Here is a 24,463-nt window from a genome sequence, read left to right on the forward strand (position 1 = left end):
ACGCCCTCAGTTTAGAGAAGCAAAGAAATGTACTCTTTTTGGATGAGGGCATAACAACACACATTAATAGGAGAATGAACTGTGTTTGAAGCTGGGAATAGTGTAACTTGATTGAATTGATTTTATTACTAATGTTTAACATTCCTACTTATTTTCTTGTGAGATCAGTACTCTCTTGCTGGTTATATTTATTTTCCTTCAGTGTTTTCTTCCTCTGCCCCGTGACTCTTGTCTCTCTAGATTACAAGAGACTACACTTTTCTGGATTACATACTTGGAGGGTGCCAGCTCATGTTTACGGTGAGTACAATGTTAGCCGGCCTGTTTTTCTGCTTCTGCAGTGATGTGGTAAATGAGATACTTTTTCTGCATGCCTTGCTCTTGAAAACAGATGGAAAACATTGAAATTTTTCTATTTTCATCACCCGGGGTTACAGTCGGATCATGATCATTTACATACAGAAAGGAAAAACGTGAGGGACAGAACTAATTTGTGGAGTCGAGAAGAGAAGGGCAATGGGGTATTGTGAAACATTGAACCGTTGGTACTTTTGTTGAATTGTGAGAACAGGAGGGCAGAAAGGCAAGAGGAAAAAAAAAACAGTGAATGCACGTCTATTTTGAAATGGTGAAGCAGTGAGTGTGAGATTTAGATATGGAGCTAGGAAGAGAAAGAGCTAAAGCAAGAGATATTTTACCATCATACTATATTTTGGTCTGCTGTTAATAGTCTTTTGTGTGGCGTTCGGGTCTGTGGGACCCGTTTGGATTCTTTATCAAAAGAAAATTGATACGATTAATTATTTTTTCAAACTCAGACTCATTGGCCTTGGCTCATTTTCTGTGAAGAACATAAATCAGAACACATTTTCAATGATCACACCGTGTACACACCCTACACATTTATATTACATACAGGATGTCCGGTGGACCTGGACATTAGTGGGCTAATAAGAGTGTGGAAAATGTAGGTCCTGTGTACCTTCACTCGTCCTCCTGTCTGGGCCTGAGTGTGTGTTTGTGTGTGTGTGTGTATGTGTGTGTGTGTGTGTGTGTGTGTGTGTTTTTAGGCCCCCTTTTTATGCCCTGCAACATTGTTGATAAATTCAAGCACCAACACCTGTCTGCTCTCACGTTCCCGCTCATTTGACCCTCTGTCTCGTGGGAACCAATCTTTATTTGCTCATCCCAGCTGCAAATTAGGGACGGAGTGCAATAAATTGCCTTGCAATTGATTTTGGAAGAGAGAAGCTTTTGATGATGATGTTGTAGAGGAAAAGGCTCTAACTCAGGGTTCTATGCTCTGACCTCAGGGTTCTATGCTCTGACCTCAGGGTTCTATGCTCTGACCTCAGGGTTCTATGCTCTGACCTCAGGGTTCTATGCTCTAACCTCAGGGTTCTATGCTCTGACCTCAGGGTTCTATGCTCTAACCTCAGGGTTCTATGCTCTGACCTCAGGGTTCTATGATCTGACCTCAGGGTTCTATGATCTGACCTCAGGGTTCTATGATCTGACCTCAGGGTTCTATGATCTGACCTCAGGGTTCTATGCTCTGACCTCAGGGTTCTCTAATCTCATGGTTCTATGCTGCATTTACAGACCCACGAACACTAGCTGAATAACAAAAATGTGAACACCACACACGGGTTAATAGAGTCTCTTGTGTGTCCCTGGTGATGGTACACCTTTGTGCGCAACAGAGTGAGTGAAGAGGCCTGAATTGTAATAGCCAATCTCTCCCTCGCTCTCTCTCTCTCTCTCTCTCTCTCTCTCACACACACACACACACACACACACACACACACACACACACACACACACACACACACACTGCTCCAGCTATAGGCTACATATGTGCAGACACAGTGTCAATGTCTCTTCTCTATCTCTACAACAATTTCCCGGCTTCATGAGCTGGAACCCGGCTCCAGATGATACAAGAGAGTTGTTGTGTGGAGGTGACTGCAGACATGCTGTCAGTGTCAGAGGATGTATGGGTTGGTGGGCAATAAGCCATGATATCTTCTCTTAAATTCAAGGCTTTGTTATGGAGCATTCACACATACACAAACACAGACCTTGACAAGTGTCACTGACAGACAGTTATTTTCACCTGATCTTATTGTTGGAAATGAGGCAAAGAGCACAGCACTTATGATTTCTTATTTGAAATGACTATTTTAAAAGTGACAGTTATTTTTTGGTCATTCCAATTCATGATGCAGACAAAAAATAATAATTGACCAATCAAATCGATCGTCCATTTACTGCTTAGCAACTGACATTTTTGCCCCAATGAAGCAGTGTCCATGTTGGTGTAGTAAAAGCGATAGCTTGCATTTAGAGAGTTTGGAGGTTGGTGTCTTTTTTGTGGCTTTTCCAAAGCCAAAAAATACCTGAGCAAAAATGTGAGGAATGGATTCCCCTTTGTCTTTACCTGCTCTAAAATAAAGCTGCAAACTAAGTAACCAAATGGTTAATTGCAGCTAAATGTCAGCGGATACCACTTCATTTCTGAATATCTTGTAGTAGTAACAAGAGTCTATGCTGTGGTCAACTCTTGATGACCAGTTAAAACCAGAGCGTGGAGTTCTGACTTGTCCAACGGGGAGGCCCTTTGATCAGGCTGATCTCTTTTAGATTACACTCAGGAAACACTTCCCTCTTTTAAGAGCCAGCAGTCAGGTGCAGGCCCCAAGGTCCAGGTCCGTCATGTTATGCCATTGGGCCCAACAAGACTTCTGTAACTCGGTATGTATTTTGTTTGAGTGACATCAACTTCTTAGTACGAACACATGAAAAGCTCTTATTTAAATTATTAGGTCCGACACTAATAACCAAATCCAGAGTTATTTTACTTCCTCTGCTCGTGTGTGAATGAGCCCAAGAACGAGGTCGGACCGAGCAGCTGGCAGTAATTTTATTTGAATTTTAAACTCAAAAGTCAAAGTTTTTTTTTGCTCCAACAGCTGAGCAACTTTAGCTGTCAGCCGTGGACTTATTTCACTGCTGGGTTTGAATAAGGATTTTGCCTAATAGGCAACAATGCAATGTTAATTACAAAAAGTTGCAATTTATGGAATATTCAAATGATAGTTATTGACAGTTTGATTTACTCAGGACCTTGCTTGTGTCTGTAATGAGCATACTTCCAGTGCAACGGGAACATTTGCCTGTTCTAGTGGTGGTGAGATGAGCAAATTTAAGGCAGAATGGGAAGTCTTAAATCCTCGCTGCTCCCTCCTAATCTTTTGCCTTTTGTCACAGACCTGCAGCTTTTTCACTGAACACGAACACACACACACACACACACACACACACACACACACACACACACACACACACACACTTAATTCTGTCTTAACACAGATACTTCCTCTCTCCTGCTTACAAACTAATTTACATACACATACATACACACACGTGAGCACAAACATATGATCGTTGTCACACTCCTGCTTTCACTACGACCGCTTTACATGCAAACTACCAAACCATGACTTTGGCACACAGATCCACACTCAGTATCTTTTTCATACAGACATTTTATCACACGTGCCCTCTGCACTGTGCAAGATTTATACTGTAAGTGTGCGCACAAACGTGCAACTTCCCTGCTTACACACACTGACTGATTTAGACATTCACTAGCACACATAATCTCACGCAGACGCTCAGTCACCGATGACATCTTCTCCTCTCCTACACACTGCCACTTATGTGCACACATTTGACACACACACACATACAGTGAGGATCCGGCGTGTACAGAAACACACACACATGCAGAAAGAGCTGTTTTGCGCTGTTCAATCAGACTTAGCATGGCTCTAATCCTAATCTCCAGGAAGGGAAAGTCTCTCCTCGGGGCTGTGGGAGCTGGAGGAGAGAGAGCAACGTTTCTCTGTTACACACTCCAACACAAAGAGACAGCCTGCTACTGCTGATGGGCTGTTTGTGAAAGACTTGATTCAACGAAATTACGCTATTATTCATATCTTATGTTTGATATCATTCAGGGCTGTGTTGAGAGTAGTGAACGTTTCATGAATGAGAGAACAGACAAGCATCTTCACGGCTGTTGACAGACAATCTCAGTCAACAGCTGCGTGTCAGTAAAGACACATATCTGTTCCCCCCTCTGTACGGCAGTCTATGACAGTGTTGAGAATGAGATATCATGTCATTCTAACAGCAGAACTCTGCGTTATCATTTTAACCACACGGCATTGGCAAAATATTTGATTTAAAAGCCTGACGGTATCTGTTAGTATTTGTTTCTGTTTCTGTTATTACAAATAAAAACTGAAGGTGTGAAAAACATGTACATTTAGAGGGCAGAGAAGGTCTAATGAAAGATGCCCTTGAGTTGCATTATGGGAATTGTAGGATCCAGTGTTTTTGGAACTTGACCTATTTGAAGTCAGGATATCTCGTCCTCAGATGAATGATTGTGTTCGTTCTTTTTTTATCTGTCTCCTGAGTCTTTGGTTGTCACTCTAATTGATTTCTGTCACTTCTACGCTGTTGTTTTTTTTAGTGCTAAGCTATTGTCAATGAACTCATTTCCTGCTGATGTTTCACATTAAAAGCCAACCATATACGGGAGGGAGTATGCCCTTTGAGCTACAGTAAGACTTGTTTTGTTACCTGGGTAAGTAACCATGAGTCAAGTCCCTTTCATTAGCGGGTGAGAAGAGGAATACTTATGTTATGGCATGACTCTGTTGTTGTACTGACTGAAGTGATGCACAATAAATAGCTCAACCCAAACTGGGTTTTTGAGACTATATGAGCGTCAATACTCAGTTATAAAGTTTAAAAAATCTGAGAAAGATTCCTCTTTTCTAATGTGAACACATAACACAAAGATGTTGGGAAGTATTTATTTATTATTGTGACTTGTTGAGTTTGCACTAACAGCAAAGTGGAGCAGATCAAAAAAAATCTGTTTACTAAATGTTTTGCAAATATACTTCAATGTCTTCAAATACTTTAACAATCAAATACATTTTAATTAGGATTAAGACATTAAGACATTTCTTCAATATAACGCTGTTTCAGATAAAGGCCTAATTCTATCTCCAGTTTCTTCTTTTTTAACCAAACAAACATGCAGTGGCTGTTATGTGTTGCATACAACACACAAGAACAAATATCAACAGACCATAAATACACTGTCGCACATTAGAAGTCTGGCAGTAGGCAGCCGCTCCTAGTTGTCACTGGGAACACCTTAGATTGAGACATAGAGCTCCTCCAGAAGATGTTCACACAGGCTCCAACACACTCATCCATCCAAACTGGATGGAGGATCCATCTCTCTGGCTGTTTAACTGCAAATGAGTCTGAGAGGCCCTGGCGTGACAATTGGCTGATACTCGACAAGACACAGCTGAGGAAACTAAGATGTGATCGTCAGTATGTCAATTATTTGCCAGTAATTTGCCTCTAGTGGAATCCCCCTCATTTATTTCAGTCACATTTGTTTTCTGCCGTATTGCTGCTCAGAGAGGTACAGTAGTGCTGCGCCGTCGCCCCCTCTTCATTTTTAATTCTGAGCACTTGCTTGTTGAAGCAAGCTTGTTGTGTTTGTCATGTTGTGTTTGGTCTATTTGTGTGTTAGCAATTACTAATAGCTTGGGGCGAGGAACAAGTTGGAAACAGAATGGTGTCATCTCCCACTCTCAATTTCACAACCATCAAACTAATAATGTCTGTCACCGGAGAGGTCACTGGAGGGAAAATGCCGCCATAGTTTATCTGCCATCGACTTTCAGATTCAACATACATATTTTCAGGTTCATAGTAAGACATAATTAATGGATACCGGGAATGAAAAATGGACATTGCTGGAACAAAAGAAAAAAGACACATCCTCCTCAGCAGTGTTTACACATGCATACATACATGTGTGTAGTATATTATATATGCATGCATGTAGCTCATTGTTATGGATCAAGGGGTTAGGAACAAAAATGGGTTTGCCATTAAATATTTTTGTTTTAGTTTTGGAAATTGAATGATTTGATGTAAAGCCATTTTAGAGCCACAATTAATTTTTCACCATTTTAAAAATACCTTTAATTTTATTTTCATAGATGATTTTCAGCAGGCGTGCAACATGTTGCATATGTTTATGATAAAAGATACAAAACAGAAATGTAATTAATAAGTATATAGTATATACATCATGAATACTCTGGGTACTTTGCAGTCTCCAAATTTGCAAAACACCTAGACATACCATTAGAAAAACATGTGTAAAATATTCATTTTCTGTAGTATTGTTATCTGCTTTTTACTCGCTATGATCCCATTGTGTTTTCCAGTTCATAAATCCCAGCTATACTCATTTGCAGGGTTCTATTTGTAAAAGAAATTTCAGGCGGAAATAAAAACCTTATACTTTAATGTGTTCAAACTTATATAACTCAGTGTCAGCAGCACTTAAAGTGATTCTGACTATTGAGGGGGGAAAGCTTCAGAGGGTTACCTTTCAAAAGAGACCAAAACCATGCGTTTACTCCAAATGGTTCAATTACAGCTTGCAATTTACTTTGAGTATGCCTTGGATAGGCGTTTTTGGCAAATTTGACAGGAACGCCAACAGGTTAAACCTCTACAATGACCCTGTATATATGAAACTAGTGAGCTTACATCATTTTAAGCAGCGTTTTAGAAAGGAGAGGTCCAGAACCCTCCCCCTTCCCAGTAAATGTTTTCAATTTCATTTTTCTAAATATGTTTGGATTGCAAAAATTGGATAATAGTAGCTTTGAAACCATGTCAGCGGGCAGTAGAATAAATGGGCTGTCAAGCAGTAATACATGAGAATTAGATTACATTTGGCAATGAATGATCCACACAAGGTAAAAGCAAATTCACACAACTCTTCTCTACCACCCTCTGTATTATAGCTTGACACTTAAGCTGGACAGGCAATGCGTCCGGTCCGTTCTCGTGAACGCATTATCTCAACGTCCCCTCGGACTCAAGGAACTGATTCGATTTGGGTTGTCAAAGTGGGCCCACAACGTATCGACATACTGACAAACATATCAGGATGTCATTGCTTTTCCTTGGTGTGCCGTAGAGCTTGTTGAACTCGTCTACGGCAAGAGTAGTCTGCTACACGGGTCTTTTCTCACACGTCGGTCCAGGACTAACACACATGCTGTACCAAATATCTAACAGCACCCTAATTCTGTCACCCTGCATCTCTGTGTCCGTCACTCCTGTTGCCCCTGCTGCTCTTTATGCTCTCTCTCTCTCTCTCTCTCTCTCTCTCTCTCTCTCTCTCTCTCTCTCTCTCTCTCTCTCTCTCTCCCCTACCATTCTTTTCTTCATTTGCCCAATTTCCTCTCTCGTACTCACAGGCCCAGCACCTTTGCCGTCTCTTCCTGCTTCTCCATTTTCTCTTTCCTCGCTCGTTGTCATATAACACTCCAAACCAAAAGAGAAAGAAGGAGATGCTTAGACCATCTTTAAGCTGATAGGAAGGAGGCAGAGTTTCTGGGTTGGGTTCTTGTCAGCACACAGACCCTTATTCACCGCCTGAGGAAAAGCTTGTCACTCTTAATCTCATATTATGTTAGGCCGTGTGACTCCGTGTGTGTGTGTGTGTGTGTGTGTGTGTGTGTGTGTGTGTGTGTCTTTTAACTTTGGGTTCATGCGTCTGTGTGTTTGCATTTGGAGATACAGTATGTGATCGCTGCATCACCCTGTGGCCATCTGCGTGGTTTCAGGGACATCCTGTCATTTGGAGACGCAGCTGCGCTACAATATTTTCTTTTGTATCCATCCATTTTATGTATTTTTTAAATTGACGTAAGACAAATGAATTCCTTGATTTGGACATGTTTTTAACATGTTTGAGGAATTCAGTTTGTTAAATGCCAAAATTGTAAAAAGCAACAACAGTTGAAAAATGAATCACAATATCAAATAAATCATACCAATTGGCTCTTAAAGAATGAGATGCACTTTTCTCAAAATGGACAGTTGGTGTTCCCGTACTCCAAGATAATGAGAGGTTTCAGCTCAGAAACTGTTTTCAAAACATATCGGTAAGCCTGCGCGATATGAGGAAAATCTGCATGTGCTATGACATTGTTCAATATTGCGATATGAGTCGCAATAGAGAAACAAATATTGAAATGTGCATATTAGCGACACATTTCCAATGTCAGCCTGGTTGTCTTTAAACTCGCAACCAAAATAGAATTGAATGTTTTAAATATAACTCAGCTGCATATTTTTCATAGCGCAGCAACAGTTATGTTCACAACAGCAAAGTCACTATCTAAACTCATTCACATTTCACTGGAAACAAATCTAAAATGTTAATAAAATAAATCGCATTCCTGACATCAAAATACCGAGTAAAGTTTGTAAAGGATGAAGAACATAGACAACATATCTGTCTCAGTCCTCCTCCCTCTGCAGATGTGATTCACTACAATATCTAACTCACTCGGGTGGCCGTTTAATCCCAGATATCGTTAACCATTCATAAATAAAATAATTTTCATGCAAAGTCAGTTTGTTAAAAGTAGCTTGTTTGTGTGACATTGTATTGAGTTTCATACTTCACCTTAAGATACATGCTGTGTTTTCTGAGGTGTTCCTTTTCAAAGTGTGAACAGTGTAACCATCGTCTGAACAAAAGGGCCTAACATGCAGAACATCTTGTAACGTGATGTCAGTGAACCTTACACAACACGCAGTTTGTTCCAAAGTTCTGAAACCTTTATTTTGTTGATTTGGGCAAATAGGGCAAATCAGTGTGTGAATAGGAGGATAGTGCTTGATGTGTACTTGATGTGAAGCCATGCATTCTGTGCAGCTTGGTGCGGGCAGGTCTCGCTGACTTCAGGCATTCATACTGCAGCGGATTGCGTTTCGTAATACATTTTAGTTTTGGTTTGCAAATCCTTTGTGAGCGAGCCTTTGCTTTTGTTTTCTATATGGGTGATTCAATAGTTACATTAACTCTATGGGTGGAGAAAATACATTGTGGAAGAGTTGGATGAGGAGTAGGAGCTCCTGTATCTAGAATGAATCAGGTGGATGTTTCGAATGTAACAATCTGCAGCTTTCTGTGAGCTCCTCACACCATCTCTGCAGCTCTGCGAAAGCTTTTCTGCAGAAGTATAAATAACGCACAAGGTAGTTAGTTGTCGTTCTGTAGTTTTACATAATCATTTGAACTGCGTTTTCTAAGATTATTGTCTTTATTGGTGCAATTAAGAAGAGAGAAAGGGGGAGAGAGAGAGAGAGAGAGAGAGAGAGAGAGAGAGAGAGAGAGAGAGAGAGAGAGGATGACACGCAGCAAAGGGCCTTGGGTTGGAATCAACGTGGGCCGCTGACAAGGACTCAGCCTACGTAACGCACACACTCTGCCGGGAGGGCTCCCCCCAGTTACCGCACTTTAAATAGAGAAGCAAGCCCAAACCGTCACTGGCACCAGCTAATCGATTGAGGCATCAATGATAGCAGCGTGTGGCACAGTGAGAGCAAACGTTAAATTCCTCATCCCACATTTAGCGAATGTACAGGAGAGTTGAACAAAATTGAATATTAAACAACTCGCAGCTTGTGTCGTTGCCAGATGAATGCTTTCGCCCTCTAGATTCCTATCAGAGTCTACTGCACAGAAGGAGGACAATCAAACCGGGCTCCTGTGACATTATTGTTTTACATCAAAAGAGAAACAGCCATTCCTGTCTGTTCACTGCTGATGTTTATTCACCAACATTCACTTATTGTAGGTGATTCTGCTTTGGCATGCGTAGTGAAGAAGGAAATAAAGGAAAGTCACAGCATCTTGAGCTCATTAAAATATGACAGCAGGTTTTAAAGATGACTCTGAACCTGTCACTTCTCTGTGTTTCCATAGGTCGGTATCGACTTCACGGCGTCTAACGGGAACCCTCGAGAGCCGTCCTCCCTCCACTACATTAACCCGTTGGGCAGCAACGAGTATCTATCTGCCATCTTAGCTGTGGGACAAATCATACAGGACTATGATACGTGAGTATCTTCTTCTTTGTTATCAGATAGGACTTGAGTTATCTTAAATGTAAACAAAAAGAAATTAAGACATTTGGACACTGGTATATACATATTACAAAGCAGAGAGAAGCTTAGATTACAACACACACTCAACTCAACACCATTACTCAACCATATCTTCACAAAGTAAATACTTGTCTGCTGCCATATTAATGCTCTGAATCTGTAATGTAGCACCTTTAAGTGAGTTAGCTTCACTTTAATGTTGTAATCTGCATTCTAGGGGGAAGGGGCTGATTGAATACAAAGTTGGATATTTCCACTGAGATGGATCATTTGAGAGAAGAAAAAAAAACACGATGATACAGAAGGTCTTTGCAAACAAACAAGTGACAGATTTTTATCAGGTTAACAGTGACATTAATTCTTTCCTGCCATTTCTATGCAATGTGGGCTTTGCAGTAGTACTTAAAGTGGTTTATCAGTTCTTTAATATCCATCTGAATCCTTTCACACACAAGACAAGGCTTTAGAATGTGTGTCAGCCAAAGTTGAATATTTTATTGTCAGCCTTGATTCTTTATCTTAGTGAGGGTTGCACAAGTCATAATCTATGCATGGCCACAACTATGTTTCTGGTCAGTACATTTCAGTTTTGTCATAAACTGAGGTCAGTCTTTCATCCCTCAGCTCAACTAGAGACTGAAGACTAGTCGTGTCAACAACACTGAATTGCAGCAGAAACAAATGCAAAGAACTGCTGTTGCTCCAGCTTCTCTGCTAATGTGCTAACATGCTAACAGACAAACACACACACGGTTCCATCAATGTTGCTGCTGTTCAAAGTAAAACAATTATAAAACGTGGCACCACCCGAGTACGTTCCCACTACTACAGTTATGATTGGCATGTCTGAACCCAGGACAAATTAGGGTCATAGGCTTTATTAGCTTGGTCATAAACCGGGCCACACGGCCATGACAGAAGACACACAAATAAGTGGGTTAACAGAAAAGGGTTTATTGAATTTGCAAAATTCAGAGACAAACCATAGTCTTGAACACCAACCCAACTGGTGTCTCTGGGCAGAGAGAGAGAGAGCTGCAGCTCAGACCAGAGGCCTTTTAAGTGAGTGCTGCCAATCAACACAGGTGTCCCCACTCCTGAGGCCCTCTGCCCCGCCCACCTGCAGGCACAATGGCCAGTGGCAGAGAGGGTCGTCACAGCGGCGTGAGACCACCAATAAAAGCATTGCCTGCTGACCACAACCATCTATTTCTTGACTGTTTTACAGAGTAAAGGCCAAATTTTGTGTCACTGAGAAATTACTGACGGCCACCAATAATTCATAGATTTAGATGGCGTTTGTAAGATAATGTAAATGTATTCTTTTGTCTGAACAGGTAGTTTGAAGAGTGAGACAATCCGTCAAATTAAAAAAGATAACAGAATGTTTGCGTGTCCTTCCCTTCAGTAAGAAGGTGCTTCTATAGTGAGAAGCCATTTTACAACATTGCTTCATTTTCCTGCCAGCTCTCAGCTAGTTTTTCTGGAAGTGTCTTTGAATTTGTTTCTTTGAGCGGAAGGTAACAGGATTTCCTCTGCTGTCTAAATCCAGTTTGTTGAATTTAGATGAAAAAAAAAAGGTTTAACTAACAGTCCAATCTGTTGTCATGGTTTCCTCCTCAGCGACAAAATGTTTCCTGCTCTGGGATTTGGAGCTCAACTCCCACCAGACTGGAAGGTATGTGTGTGTTTGTCTGTGTTGTTGTTGTTATTGTTGTTTGTGTATATGCATGTGTCCTAGACACATATATGAGTGATACATATATGTATGTGTGTGTGTGTGTGTGTGACAGAGAGGAGGGCTTGTTATATGCAAACTCTGACACACACACACACACACACACACACACACAGATAAAACTGTAAGCAATATACATGCATATTCACGTGATTACGCAACTGTCAACCCATCTGTGTTGCCATGGCACTGAGCTGATGAAAAGGACAAAGGAGAGAGAGCGTTACAGAGAGAGAGAGAGAGAGAGAGAGAGAGATGGGAGGGTGTGGGAGAATTGTATTGTAATAGTATTTCTCAACAATATTCTACAGTATAGTGAAGGAAGAATATCAAGTTTGTCGTGTGGGTTTCTTGTCTCCTCAGGTGTCACACGAATTTGCCATCAACTTTAACCCCACAAACCCGTTCTGTTCAGGTGAGTTACTGTCACCGATACCATCCATGACCTTGCTGCTACATTTGAAAATATCAATGTATATACATGTTCACTGTATATGCAGATACAGATACCAAAAACATAATATTGTCCACTAGAGTGCTGCAGGAATGAGTCCCAAAACCCTGAAATAAGTTGACATTTGCACTTCCGTTAATTGTTTTCTTGTTTTCTTTTGGGGCAAATAAGACTTCTGGGGTTGCAGGGACATTAAACGGTATCACGCCGAACACGAGTCTGCTTTCAGCTTTGTGACAGTGACATTGAAGTCCTGCAACAGCGGTGTCGTTTGCTTCAGCACAGTGGTTCTCAAACTTTTTTTTGTCACGACCCACTTTGGAGGAAAAACATTTTTCATGCCCCATCGTCCCAACTAAATTGTGACAAAATGGTCCATGCTGAATTTTTATTCAAATAACTTTTTTGTGACTCCTCCATCTGTGTTTTTTCAAATAATAGAATACAGAAAATTGAAATCACTTTCAAGTAAACCGGATTGCTCCATCAGAGAAAAATGTATGTGCAATCACTTTGTTAGAACAAAGCAAATAAAGTTGTATCTGTGCAAAAAACAACAAATATTTTTAAAACAGGGTTGTAGATTGTAGATTTGATGCGACCACTCTCAATCTGTAATCGGCTTTGAGAGACGCAAAAGCAGAAAAGATGATGTCACGGAGATCTCACTGAGCTTTTGGCAAAACGCCAAGAATCGGCGAGCCGCGCATGCGCAAGTGTAACCTGTTAACGATGTAACGTACACATTTCCACGAAAGTACAGGCATTTCGCCATATATTTATAATGACGTTTTATGTCACTGTACTTTTGTAATATGTGTAGTTCTCAATTAAGGTCTTGAAATAAAGCAATTCTGCATTCCCCCTATTGACTTGTTTTCTGTTTTCAACTCTATTCCATTTATAATAGCACAAGCTGAAAACACTCTCCCTTATCTAAACATATAGGTTGATGGCTTCTTTGTGGCCCAGAGCTACATCTTCCCCGAGCAAGCTGCGTTAACAGATAGAAGTTACTAAGCTGTTCTTTCCCTATGAAGATGTAAAACATTGTCTTATTTGTCTACAAACATCCTGTCAGGCCCGTATTTAAATACGACTACACTAGTATTGCAACAGCAACAAGGTTGCCAGCACTGTTTGAGAGACTGAAACAGAATTAATGTTCTCTACATATATTCACATAGAAGGCTGCAATGCAAATGTGACTTTGTGGATATAAATACAACACGACAGAGAAAGAGATAACACATCTCTGCAAGAATATTCTTCGGTTTTACAGCAATGCAGCACACCTTGTTGAAAAAAAATAAAAAATCTCAAGATCATGTGACAGCAGAGTTGGCAATTTGTTAATTTCTAAGAGAAGAGTGATCTGTATTTTAGATTGTCCAGTACTTTTTTTATGAGCAAATACCTGCATCAGTAATGACATTCCCATCAGCCTGAGCTGAACCTTCTGTTTAGCGATCGAGCAAATGAGGATGTTAACATGCTTAACTCGTGTGGCGGACGTGGTAAACATTGTACTTGCATGTCACCTGTGTTATGATGAGCAGCCTCACAAAGCTGCTAGCAGTCAAACGTTTACTCAGCAAATACACACTGGAACTAATATTCCCTCAGTATCTTGCACCTTGTTGTGAAGAACAGTGCATCAGTTAACGCACCATTAGCATTTGAAACGTGCAAATGTGTTAATTGCCAAACGCATGACTTGAGTACCGACTGCTGAGAGCCCAACTGTGCGACCCAGAAGGAAATTGTGCAACGCCTATTTTAGCAGGAACTTCTGTGTGTTTCTTTAAAATAGATGCACAGCATGTAGTTATTAAAACATGTGCCTCCACAAACGCCCTTTCTTTTTCAGGCTAGCTGGTGAACTGCTCCTCTACAAGCTACGTAAGAGAGCATCAGCTCAGCTTTTCTTGGAAAGGTCAATTCAGCCTCCAGTGCACTCTAAAATTAAAAGTTCCGGCAAAAACAATAAAACCTGATTTTGAAAGACTGCAGTCTCAAAGTGCTGCTATAGCTGCCATATAAAACAGTGTTATATATAGAGAGATATAACTGAAGAGAACACAACTTTTAAATCAAGAAATAACCGGTGGAACCAGTGTTTTAAGCTGGAATGTTGACTTCCCAGTTCCCAAAATAAAAATAAAAAGATGCAGGTGACCAATGAAGTCATTCACACATTCAATTGTCTGGTTGTTTAAGCTGATTGGAGTCTGGCACCGCTGATGAGAAACAGTGATTTTCATTAGAAAATGTCTCACTTGAGATGTGACAAAGACATTTTTTCCACGTGTCCCATCACAAACGTCTCTTCCTCCCCCACTCACTGTCTCTCTCCTGCCTTCTTCATCTGTCTTAAATTTAAGGTTTGTTGGAATTTAAATTATTCCTGTCTCTTTCTCTGTGCAGGTGTGGAGGGTATTGCCCAGGCCTACTCTGCCTGTCTCCCTCACATCCGCTTCTACGGCCCAACAAACTTTTCTCCAATCATCAGCCACGTGGCACGTTTCGCTGCCCAGGCACTTCAACAAGAGAACGCAGCGGTAGGTGGACACACCCTACTTATTTATCTTCCTTTCCATGTTTTAATTATTCTTCAGTTGCCATGCCATGGGAATGTCACTATTCCACTTTCCATTTAGCTTCACATTGGACTCTTTGGTTTTGTACTGCTGCTTTTTAAGAGGTATATCTACTTTTTTGATATTCCTTTGGGATGATAATAAAGTCGAAGTTAAAGTTTCTGTGGATTAATTGGCGGAGACTAAACCGTTGGATGAATGTGCTGTTTCAGTTATGTCCCTGAGAGCCTTTAGGCTGCAGTTATCTGTAAGAGGGTTAACTTATTTCAGGAGCTTTCTGTCCTGTACCATCAGCCTCTCCTGCTAAACTGCCTATTTTCTTCCTTTGGTTGGAGCAGGCACCATTGTGGTCATATCTTTTGTTTTTAGCCACAAAATGGTGGTGATGTCAGGTCTGTCTTTTGATTGGTATGAAATATCGGATATGTTGATGAATTTTATGGAGACATGCATGTTCCCAAGAGGATGCATCCTGATGATTTGGAGGACCTTTCCTCTAACTCCACCAGGAAGTTGACCTTTTTGTTTTCATTATGAAATGGCTCAACAACTGCAGCGTGGAACGCCATGCAATTTGATTCCGGTATACATACATGCCCCCCTCCGGATGAATTGTAATCATTTTGCCGATCCCCTGACTTTTCTTCTCACATGTGGTTAGTTATTACTGTAACAGAGTAATCATTTAGTTGTTTGGTCTATTAAATGTCAAAAAACTGAAATATCTTGATCAGTTTTGTCCACAGCCCAGAGATGTTCAGGAGCAAAGAAACCAGAAAATATTCACATTCAAGCAGCTGGAATCAAATCATTCTGACAAAAAAATGGACACAAACCAATTAATCAATAATCTAAATAGTTGCAGATTAATGTATTAGTCGACAACGTATTGATTAATAGTTGCAGCTCTAATACGGTGTGCCTTATTGTAATCATTTCTCACAAAGTCTTGGGTTTTAACTAAAATTAAAGGTGTATTTGCTACTTTTGAGAGTGGCTGCTACCTGACTCCATTGAAACCGATGAATTAATTAATGCATCTTTTAAATGCACACAGAACAGTACAGTTGTTCTGACTGTGGATACTTGTAGTAGGATTCATCATGTTCTTTACACATTTCTTAACAGTATCTCAAACTCTTCTTTTTCTCTTCAACGTTATTTTTTCTCTCCCGCTCTCGTTGCTCAAAGACTACTGCTGCGCTCCTCGGTGAACGATGATTTGACAGCTAACAGATTGTACAATGCTCCACTACCTTCTTCTATTTCATCTCTTCACAGGATTCTCCGCCCTTCTCAATCCTATCAAACAACTATTATAGGTCTACCTGGCACCTCCACTTACATCCTCTTATTATTTTGCTTTCTTTGTGATCAGCTTTTTCCTTTAGCCTGTCTAGAGGCCACTTTCAAATCAGTATTTGGGGATTCCCATCATTCTCTCACTGGCACCCAGCATTTCCCTTGAGGATTCTGTCCAGTGATGTTTTCCTTTGTTGCTTCATCCCTGCTCTCTACGGCTGTTTGTTGTCCAGACTCCTGTGTTTCTGTGTTATGAGCGGTTATGAACTATGAGCTACTGTAAAGTCATACTTTGACCTCCGATGCAGTATCAGGACACCAACCTCTCTTCTTCTTGGCCTTTGTAGACATCCTTTGTCTCTGTAATCCTTCACATGACCAAGGTTTGATCATATTCATTTTATTGATAATTCAACACACACATGACACTAAATAGTTATATTTACTCACCAATAGAGAAGCAGTAGTGAGCAGTGAGTGCCTGTCAGTGTCTGTCTGTACTCGTAATTTATCCAGTCTGATGGCTGACTGGACAAATAAGTGTGTGCATCTGTTGGCTCCGAGTCCTGTCATATTGACCAGAATGCAAGGGACGAGGGTGACAGACTGGAGTGACAACTTCTGTCCTCTCTTCTTCTACATCACACCTCTTTTCAGCTGAGACACTGACCAGGCATTTCACACATTGTCGGGTTAAGCAGCACGATAGTAGAGCGTCCTCCATCTCATTTTCTCTATTTTTATGTCCGTTTATCTGTAGTTTCCCTCCTCTCCTCTCCAACCTCTCATGCGGTTGACACTTCCCTGCTAGTGGCGTATTGCTCTACGGAGGGTAATGCCCATCAACCTGTCCACTACCTGATCACATTCATCACTGGATGGGTTGTCATGAACATGTTAGCATTGACACATACTAAACTAAGACGAGGAACATGTTAAACAGCATAGCACTGCCACTGTGAGCCTGTTGGCATGCTTATGTTAGCATTTAGCACTGTTGTGGCTAAATATTGCCTCGCAGAGACACCGGCGTGACTGTGGACTCTTAAGATGCCTTCCCATGATAAGAAATTCTTGCAGAGGCAAAGAGCAGGTACAATATGTCATGGAAAAGTACGCAGGGAGGCTATTCACAGTTTCTAGGCAACAACAACATTTGCAGTTGTTATCTCTTTGGTTGTACTTTGAAAAAGGTCAGCGGCATCCATGGTCCTCATTGAAATAATTTGAACTTTGAGCACGGCAAACCGCTGGCAATTTCTCCCTTCAGGAAAACAACGGCACAGCCAGCGCAGAGTGATTTTACCGCTGATCATATGTGGGTGGCTTTAGTCTTGTTTTGACGACCTGCAGTTATGACTAAATATGACTTGTTTCTGATTCTTGCAGCATTGTAATCCTTGTTGCTTTCACCTTCAGAGCCATGTTGTGGTCCTTTTGCATTGCTGTGATTTGTGTTTCCAGCTATACACGTCTGACATCAAATTAGTGGCACACCTGTCATCTCTTCTCTTCTGAAGACCTTTTTGGAAAAAGAAGAGCAAATCACAGCTCAGCCTGTTGGATCTGAGTAGTTTTAGTTAAATGGATTTCAGCATGATGTGCTTCCATTTGCTGGGCCCTTGTGTTATGTATCTGAGGCTGTTACACATAAAAATACAAATCGAGAACAAGCCTAAGGCGCTGTCTCACACCCAAGAAGGCTTTCTATTTGTGTAGCATTTCTTGGTAAGAAGTCAGTTTTCCTCGGGCTGTGCCCTATGCAACGTTTTCAATGAAATGAAGTCTCAAATGAGCAATAGGCCCTTCACTCAGCAGCCCTTTTGACAGGTCATAGCAGGGTGACCACAGGGGTAAATGAGAAAATTAATTACGGTCCCGTTATGGTCTACTTAGTGAGCCAGCATGCACAATACCAGGGCCCTCGCCCACCTAAATGGATCAGGGCCATAATTAATGTTAATAATTACACTGGTGTTTACCCTGCAATGACATGTTAAGAAAGGCCTGTCTAGTTTGTAGCGCCAGCTAATGTGCTAGTCTCTCCCAGTTCAACCAGCCTGGACCAGTCCACCGGCTAGCAGTGGCTTATCTAAACCATATATTTACATTTATATGGTTGGTAATTGTGTGTGTTCTAATTGAGTAGTGACGATCAATTTTTCCCCTCTTTGAAACCTCATACGTTTTGTGTGTAGATTGGAACACACATTCGTGAATAACGTAAATTACGCACAAATCGTTGTACACACTTGAAAATCTTATTTTTTGTTCATAGATCCTGGAAAACACATTTGTGACTATTTTTAAGTCTCACTGATGCAGAATCAAGTCAAGCCAGTTTATCTATTTAAATTTCCAATTGCATGTTTCTATTTCAGAGCTAGCAATGCAAAAACAAACAGAAGTAGCGGCCTCATATTGTGTTGCTGACGTTTATAAGGCAGGAAGACTCCGGTTAAATTACCTGTGAAGCTCAAAACCATGTTACCACTTTGGTTTTTCATTTTTTTTTTTTTTAAAACACAGATGTGTGACACTGGCAGGCGCTTCGGATCTCCAAACTGTCAGCAAATGGTCCATTTTGCCTTCTTGTACTGTATCCAGTCTCCTGCTTAAATCTGTAGAGAGTGCAGTGTCTGAGTATCATTATACTCCCACGGTGCTTTTTGTCCCTAATTGTATCCTGTCACCCTGTGGAGAACAAATACAAGAGCAAAATACACAAAGGATTGTACGCGTCTGTGTTGTGTGCCAGAATCCTTTTGTTTCTGTAAGGAAATGATTGCAGGCCCTTTTCTTGTTTTATATTACAGTGAGTTCAAACAGGGGGGGAACATAGGAGTGACACACAATGAGATCTGACAGCCACGGCAGAAATGTATGTGGACCACATACTGGGGTGGTGGTTAGACAGGTGTGTGTGTGTGTGTGTGTGTGTGTGTGTGTGTGTGTGTGTGTGTGTGTGTGTGTGTGTGTGTGTGTGTGTGTGTGTGTGTGTTGGGCTAAGGGGTTGGGTAGGTAGGCCGCACAAATCGGCTGCTGCTCTGCCTCAATCTTCCTGTTCCTCAAATAATGAGAGAACCTGCGACGGAAGACTGTGTAACTGTGTACAAACACACTGCCGTTACTAACACACTCACACACCGGCTGCAGGCCAGTGCAGTTTGTGCGTGTCCCAGTGTGTGAGAGACCCTGTCGATCTGTGTCATAATGATTCTCTAATGAGCGCTGCTGTTAGCACATTAAAGAGACAGGCTTCAGAGCCCTCCCTGTGTGTGTTTGTGTGTGTGTTTGTGTGTGTGTGTGTGTGTGTGTGTTTGTGTTTGTATGTGTGTGTGTGTGTGTGTATGTGTTTGTAACATAAAAGTGTGATTTTTTCCGGTTTAATGTCAGTGTGTGTCTTCATGTTTGTTGTTGTTATCAGAGGATACAAATTTGCATTCTAGTACGCAGAACCGATGCACGTATGTGTGTGTGTGTGTGTGTGTGTGTGTGTGTGTGTGTGTGTGTGTGTGTGTGCGCGCGTGCCTACATATGATATCAGACAATATGAGAACTCAAAACTAGTTATTTTTCAACAAATGTAACTTTATAACCATTTTCTAGAAATGGTCAATTCATTGGTATAAGTAGGGACTCTGGCTGATCAATATCAATATGCTGTACAATGATTGGCTCATTCACACCTGTGTGGCCAGTATATGGAATACCATATTCTTGGAGGTTTTTGGAGATTATAACCCAACAATATCTCTGTTTACTCTGATGATCACACGTATGCCTCCACACAACCTCCACCTCATGTGGCAGTTTGTGTCGTTTCACAAAGATTGAATGTTCTCTTATTCTTCACGCTTGGCGGGTGTATTGCAGAGGACCCATAGAAGTGCCGGGTCATCATCATTTTATTAGTATAAAAACCTATGGAAGCATATTCTGGTTCTTTTCCCTGTTGTTAGTGCATCCCACCACAAGGCAGCATTATTATGTTGTTTGTGAGCAGAAAAAAGTGACAAAGAGTCACCTTCACACAATGCAAAGTCAATGGAGTCAATGGATTAATTGTTATCCCTCCGGTGTGGGCGGGACTTATTCACACTGTCTTTATACTGGAAGATAGCTGGCTAGCCCACTCACTTCAGGCCTCTGGTGTTGGGGATGAAATTGGTTTCCAATGGCTCAGAATTAAACACACACTGTACCCTTGTTTGTACTGTGTGTGTGTTTGTGTGTTTGTGCAGTCAGATGATAAAGAAAACTGTATTATACGCATTACAACTATAGCTTTCTTGAATTGTGGTCGATGAGTTGTTATTGATGATGTTAGATAGTATATTCTGATTCTGATTCTATAAGGCTCTAAGCACAGTGTTTAAACTTGTCACCTCACCAAAAATCTGTACATCCTCCCCTCTCACGCTGTGCTAATTTCCTCATCAGTATTTCGGCACTGGGTTTAGTTTGCTTTCTTAATACTCCAGAGCTTGTTTGCTTAATATGCCTCATAATTTATTGAAGCACTGCTTTTTAGAATAGAATTTGGTTTACGGCCGGTGACTTTTCAATTTGGTTCCCTCTCGTCAACGCTGTTTCAAGCAGGCATTTGTTTTCATCTAAAAGCCTCTGATAAACCAGCTGTATGCTTCCTGTCCAGCACCAAATGACACATGCAGAGTTATAGACTCGCTGATGAACACATTGAAGCGTTTACCCGCTAAAGAGCTCAGGAGTTGTTGGAGACCAAAACAGAGCCAGAAAGAGAGTTAATATTGGACTTACATTTTTCAGCTGTCCAGAAACACAACTCATGACTGATGTTAATGCTGCTCTATGCCGATTGGATACATAATAGGAATAGTGTTTGGCAAAAAGCAAACCGTAACAACTTTAAAATGATATGTAACCTTTGTAGCTTGTAGCTTTTTGCTGCACAAAAGTGGACAAAAAAGTAAATTAAACAATCGTACTTTACTTCTGTGTGTCGGTATGTCCTTAGTACATCTCAATTATCTGAACTAATTTACTTCACACTTGCCGGGTGTGGATGGGGATCCAATGAGTGGGCGTTCAATATTAACACTGCGGACTGAGTCGAGTCAATGTCTGAATGCAAAAACACATAATGATAATTGTTTCCTAAAGAAAAAAGATCCTTCTATTTTATGCAATCATTCATGTATGTATTTATGGTGTATTTTATAGAAATGGTCTCCTGAAAGGGCTTTATTTATCATTTGTGTATGTTTGTTTATTGTAAATAAGAGACAGGATGAGTGACATCTGTGTGCACAGTCCATCTCCAGACTTGTGAATGAAACACATTTTTCTAGTTTAAACAGACGTAAATATATGCATGCCCTTTATGCATTCATGATGTGCCACTCATTTATTCAGGTTCGTCCTGACAGAAAAAAATCATCCAATGATAAACTTTAACACGTATGGATTGGAGCGTGATGCAGGATATTTCCGTCTGATGCTGAAGCATAATCCCTTTCGCTTCTGATTCATTGCAAATGATTTGCTATTTGAGCCTCCTTTTTTTTTTCATCTCGTCCCCTTGTTCATCTGTCGATTATGTTTTTCCCAGGAGCAGATGGTGTTATAAGAATGTAGCCCAACTTGCTGTAATGCAGAAAAGCTTTCATTCTGGTTTCTATATTTTCTCTCTCTCCCTCGTGCAGTGTCTTCAAGCTCTCTCTTCCTCTTGAATGCTTTCTTGTCTCTTCTTCACCGTCACTCCCAACAATCTACATTTTGTTTTGTATCACTTCTCCGCCTCCACAACACTGTGTCACCCTGCTCACCATTATTGACAGCATAATCATAATGATTTCATCTTATTGTGCCAGTCTATTTTCCTCATGCAGATTTCTCTTCAAGTGACTTTAGAGGAGATTCAAGATGTAGTAGTGCCATCACATTCAGAGTGTTTCTCATTCAGCTTTGTGTCTTCTCTCCTTAATTTCTCCCTCCACAATCTTCCCTTCCACCACCCCTCTTTCCCCCGTGCAGCAGTACTTCACTCTCCTCATTATAACAGACGGCGTCATCAGCGATATGGACGAGACGCGTCACGCCATCGTCCAGGCGTCGAAGCTTCCCATGTCCATCATCATCATCGGTGTGGGCAACGCGGACTTTGTTGCCATGGAGTTCTTGGATGGAGACGCCAGCGTTTTAAGGTCCAACACGGGAGAGGAGGCTGTTCGCGACATTGTGCAGTTTGTCCCTTTCAGAGATTTCCGAAATGTGAGTACCGGTCTCCGAAAACCAGCAGGGCGACATGGAACCTGCCTTTTGAAATAAATATATATATATATATATATATATATATATATATATATATATATATATATATATATATATATATATATATATAACGGCTGCAAGTCATGGTCAATGTTTGCTGTAACAGAACAATTAAGAATTTGAATTGTCCTCAAGTTGGTCAAGTCTTTGCCTTCCAACTACTTTTTTCAATGTGATGTGTCACAAAGTCTAGTTTGACAAAAAAACATAAAAGCTATACTGTAATACACATATACAGACACAAAGCTAAAGTCCAGTCTGAGGTGTATTGTATCCTAAATGGTTGATGCTCTCCTCAAATCTGATGTAGTCAGGTCATCAGTTCCATCAGGACTGTGTGGGTGTGGTTTGATCAGATTTGATTGACAGTTGCCTCACAACTTAATCAAACAACCACAAATATTTGGAATAAAATACAGCAACCCAACAGCTCTTAGCAAAGTTTGACATCTTTCGGTCAACATTTGCCGAGATGCCACTTCAGCAAATGTTTCGCCTTTCTGCTGGGATTTACAGCGTCTCTTTGACTCCATCTTAGTTCTGCGTTAGAGGCTTCACCTAATGACACGATGCCATGCTGTCTGAGTGTGAACGTGTCACCAAATGGCAGCCTGTCGCTACTCAGATTGTAACTGCTCACACACTCCACACGTGCAGGGTCTGCGAGATGATGAGAGCTGCCTGGTTATCTCAGACTCGACAGAGACACTGTGAGCGTGTGTGTGTGTGAGTGTGTGTGTGTGTGTGTGTGTGTGTGTGTGTTGATGAGAGCATACATACAGCACATTTAAGACGCTGTAGTGTGAGTGTCCAAACATGTGTGCTATAGATAAGCCCATGGGTTATAGTGTGTGCACATTTGTAGTCAGCACAGCAGAGGACTCACTTTGCATTTTTTTTTCATTTTAGTAAATATTTTGTGTGTGTGTGTGTGGGCGCGAGTGGTGGGCGAGCTAACTTCCTTTGTAGTGGGAGGAACACAGTGTTTGCTGGCTCCATTCCAGTTTATCGGTGGAAGGGTGAGAGACAGCAACAGCCATAATGGACAGGGAGAAATTAAGCTGAGACCGAGAGGAAACGTAACAATGGCAGTGTCCTGAAATGATGAGCTGATGTGTTGGCAGTGTCTGGTCGCTATATATTTATTATCTTCATAGAGTTGGTGGTGATTAGAGACTTAGCAAGTTGGCCGTAATTATTGTGAGAGAGTTTATTAGCGCAAATCACGACAAGATGGGATCAATAATTAGCAAATACGTAAAGAGTGTCCATAAACTACACTTCTACAGTAGAGACCACACCACCATCGGTAAGCACTGATGCACTGGACCTGCAAATACCAGCTATAGTCAGGAAAAGTCACAGGAAGCAGAACCAAAATAGACCACAATCACCAGTATTCTAACCGATTTTCTTCAGCCTTCCTTTTACTTTACTTTTTGTGTTTTTGTTTTTTTGTTGAAATGAAAGTGCTCTCTTGCTCTTTTTCTCTCGCAGGCGCCCAAGGAGACCCTCGCCAAGTCAGTCCTAGCAGAACTGCCTCAGCAGGTCACCCAGTACTTTAAACAGCGGAATCTACCGCCCACCAACACAGCGGCGAAGTGAGACGCCCCGAACACCAGAGCCCACACGCTGTACAATAGCTCAACAAAACTTCTCTTCTCATTAACGGCAAATGATACAGAATGAAAATGTGTATATTGGCTGTGAACAAAAAAAATCTAACATTGAAAGACATCCCTGCCATTATATTTACAAGGTTGTTAGTGGATGTTTGGTCAGTATCCATCAGTAGCGATATTCTCTGTTTCTTAAAGCTTTCCAGCACACAGAACCATGAAAAATAACATTTAATAAAGGACCTCGCAGGTCTATAGTGATGACAGGTGTCTCCAAATGATATGGATGTTTATGAATATGCAGGTAAAACACTGGCGTTTTTGTAAGATAAATGAAAAATATCTTGAT

At 41.0% G+C, this 24,463-nt stretch overlaps 1 protein-coding gene across 1 annotated transcript in view; it reads left to right on the top strand.

The window, feature by feature from the left end:
* The window catches only part of cpne2 (copine II), a gene marked incomplete at its 3' end in the record, with an annotated part of 39,359 nt that extends 15,259 nt beyond the window's left edge, over nt 1-24,100 (top strand). The window contains exons 10-16 of the mRNA XM_079223760.1: nt 241-300; nt 9,905-10,038; nt 11,710-11,764; nt 12,188-12,239; nt 14,706-14,839; nt 22,199-22,435; nt 23,993-24,100. Of these exons, the coding sequence (XP_079079886.1) occupies nt 241-300; nt 9,905-10,038; nt 11,710-11,764; nt 12,188-12,239; nt 14,706-14,839; nt 22,199-22,435; nt 23,993-24,100 (780 nt within the window). The remainder of the gene's footprint in view (nt 1-240; nt 301-9,904; nt 10,039-11,709; nt 11,765-12,187; nt 12,240-14,705; nt 14,840-22,198; nt 22,436-23,992) is intronic.
* Nucleotides 24,101-24,463: the final 363 nt, after the last annotated feature.

The sequence above is a fragment of the Taurulus bubalis genome (genome assembly GCF_910589615.1).
Source record: "Taurulus bubalis genome assembly, chromosome: 9".
NCBI lineage: Eukaryota > Metazoa > Chordata > Actinopteri > Perciformes > Cottidae > Taurulus > Taurulus bubalis.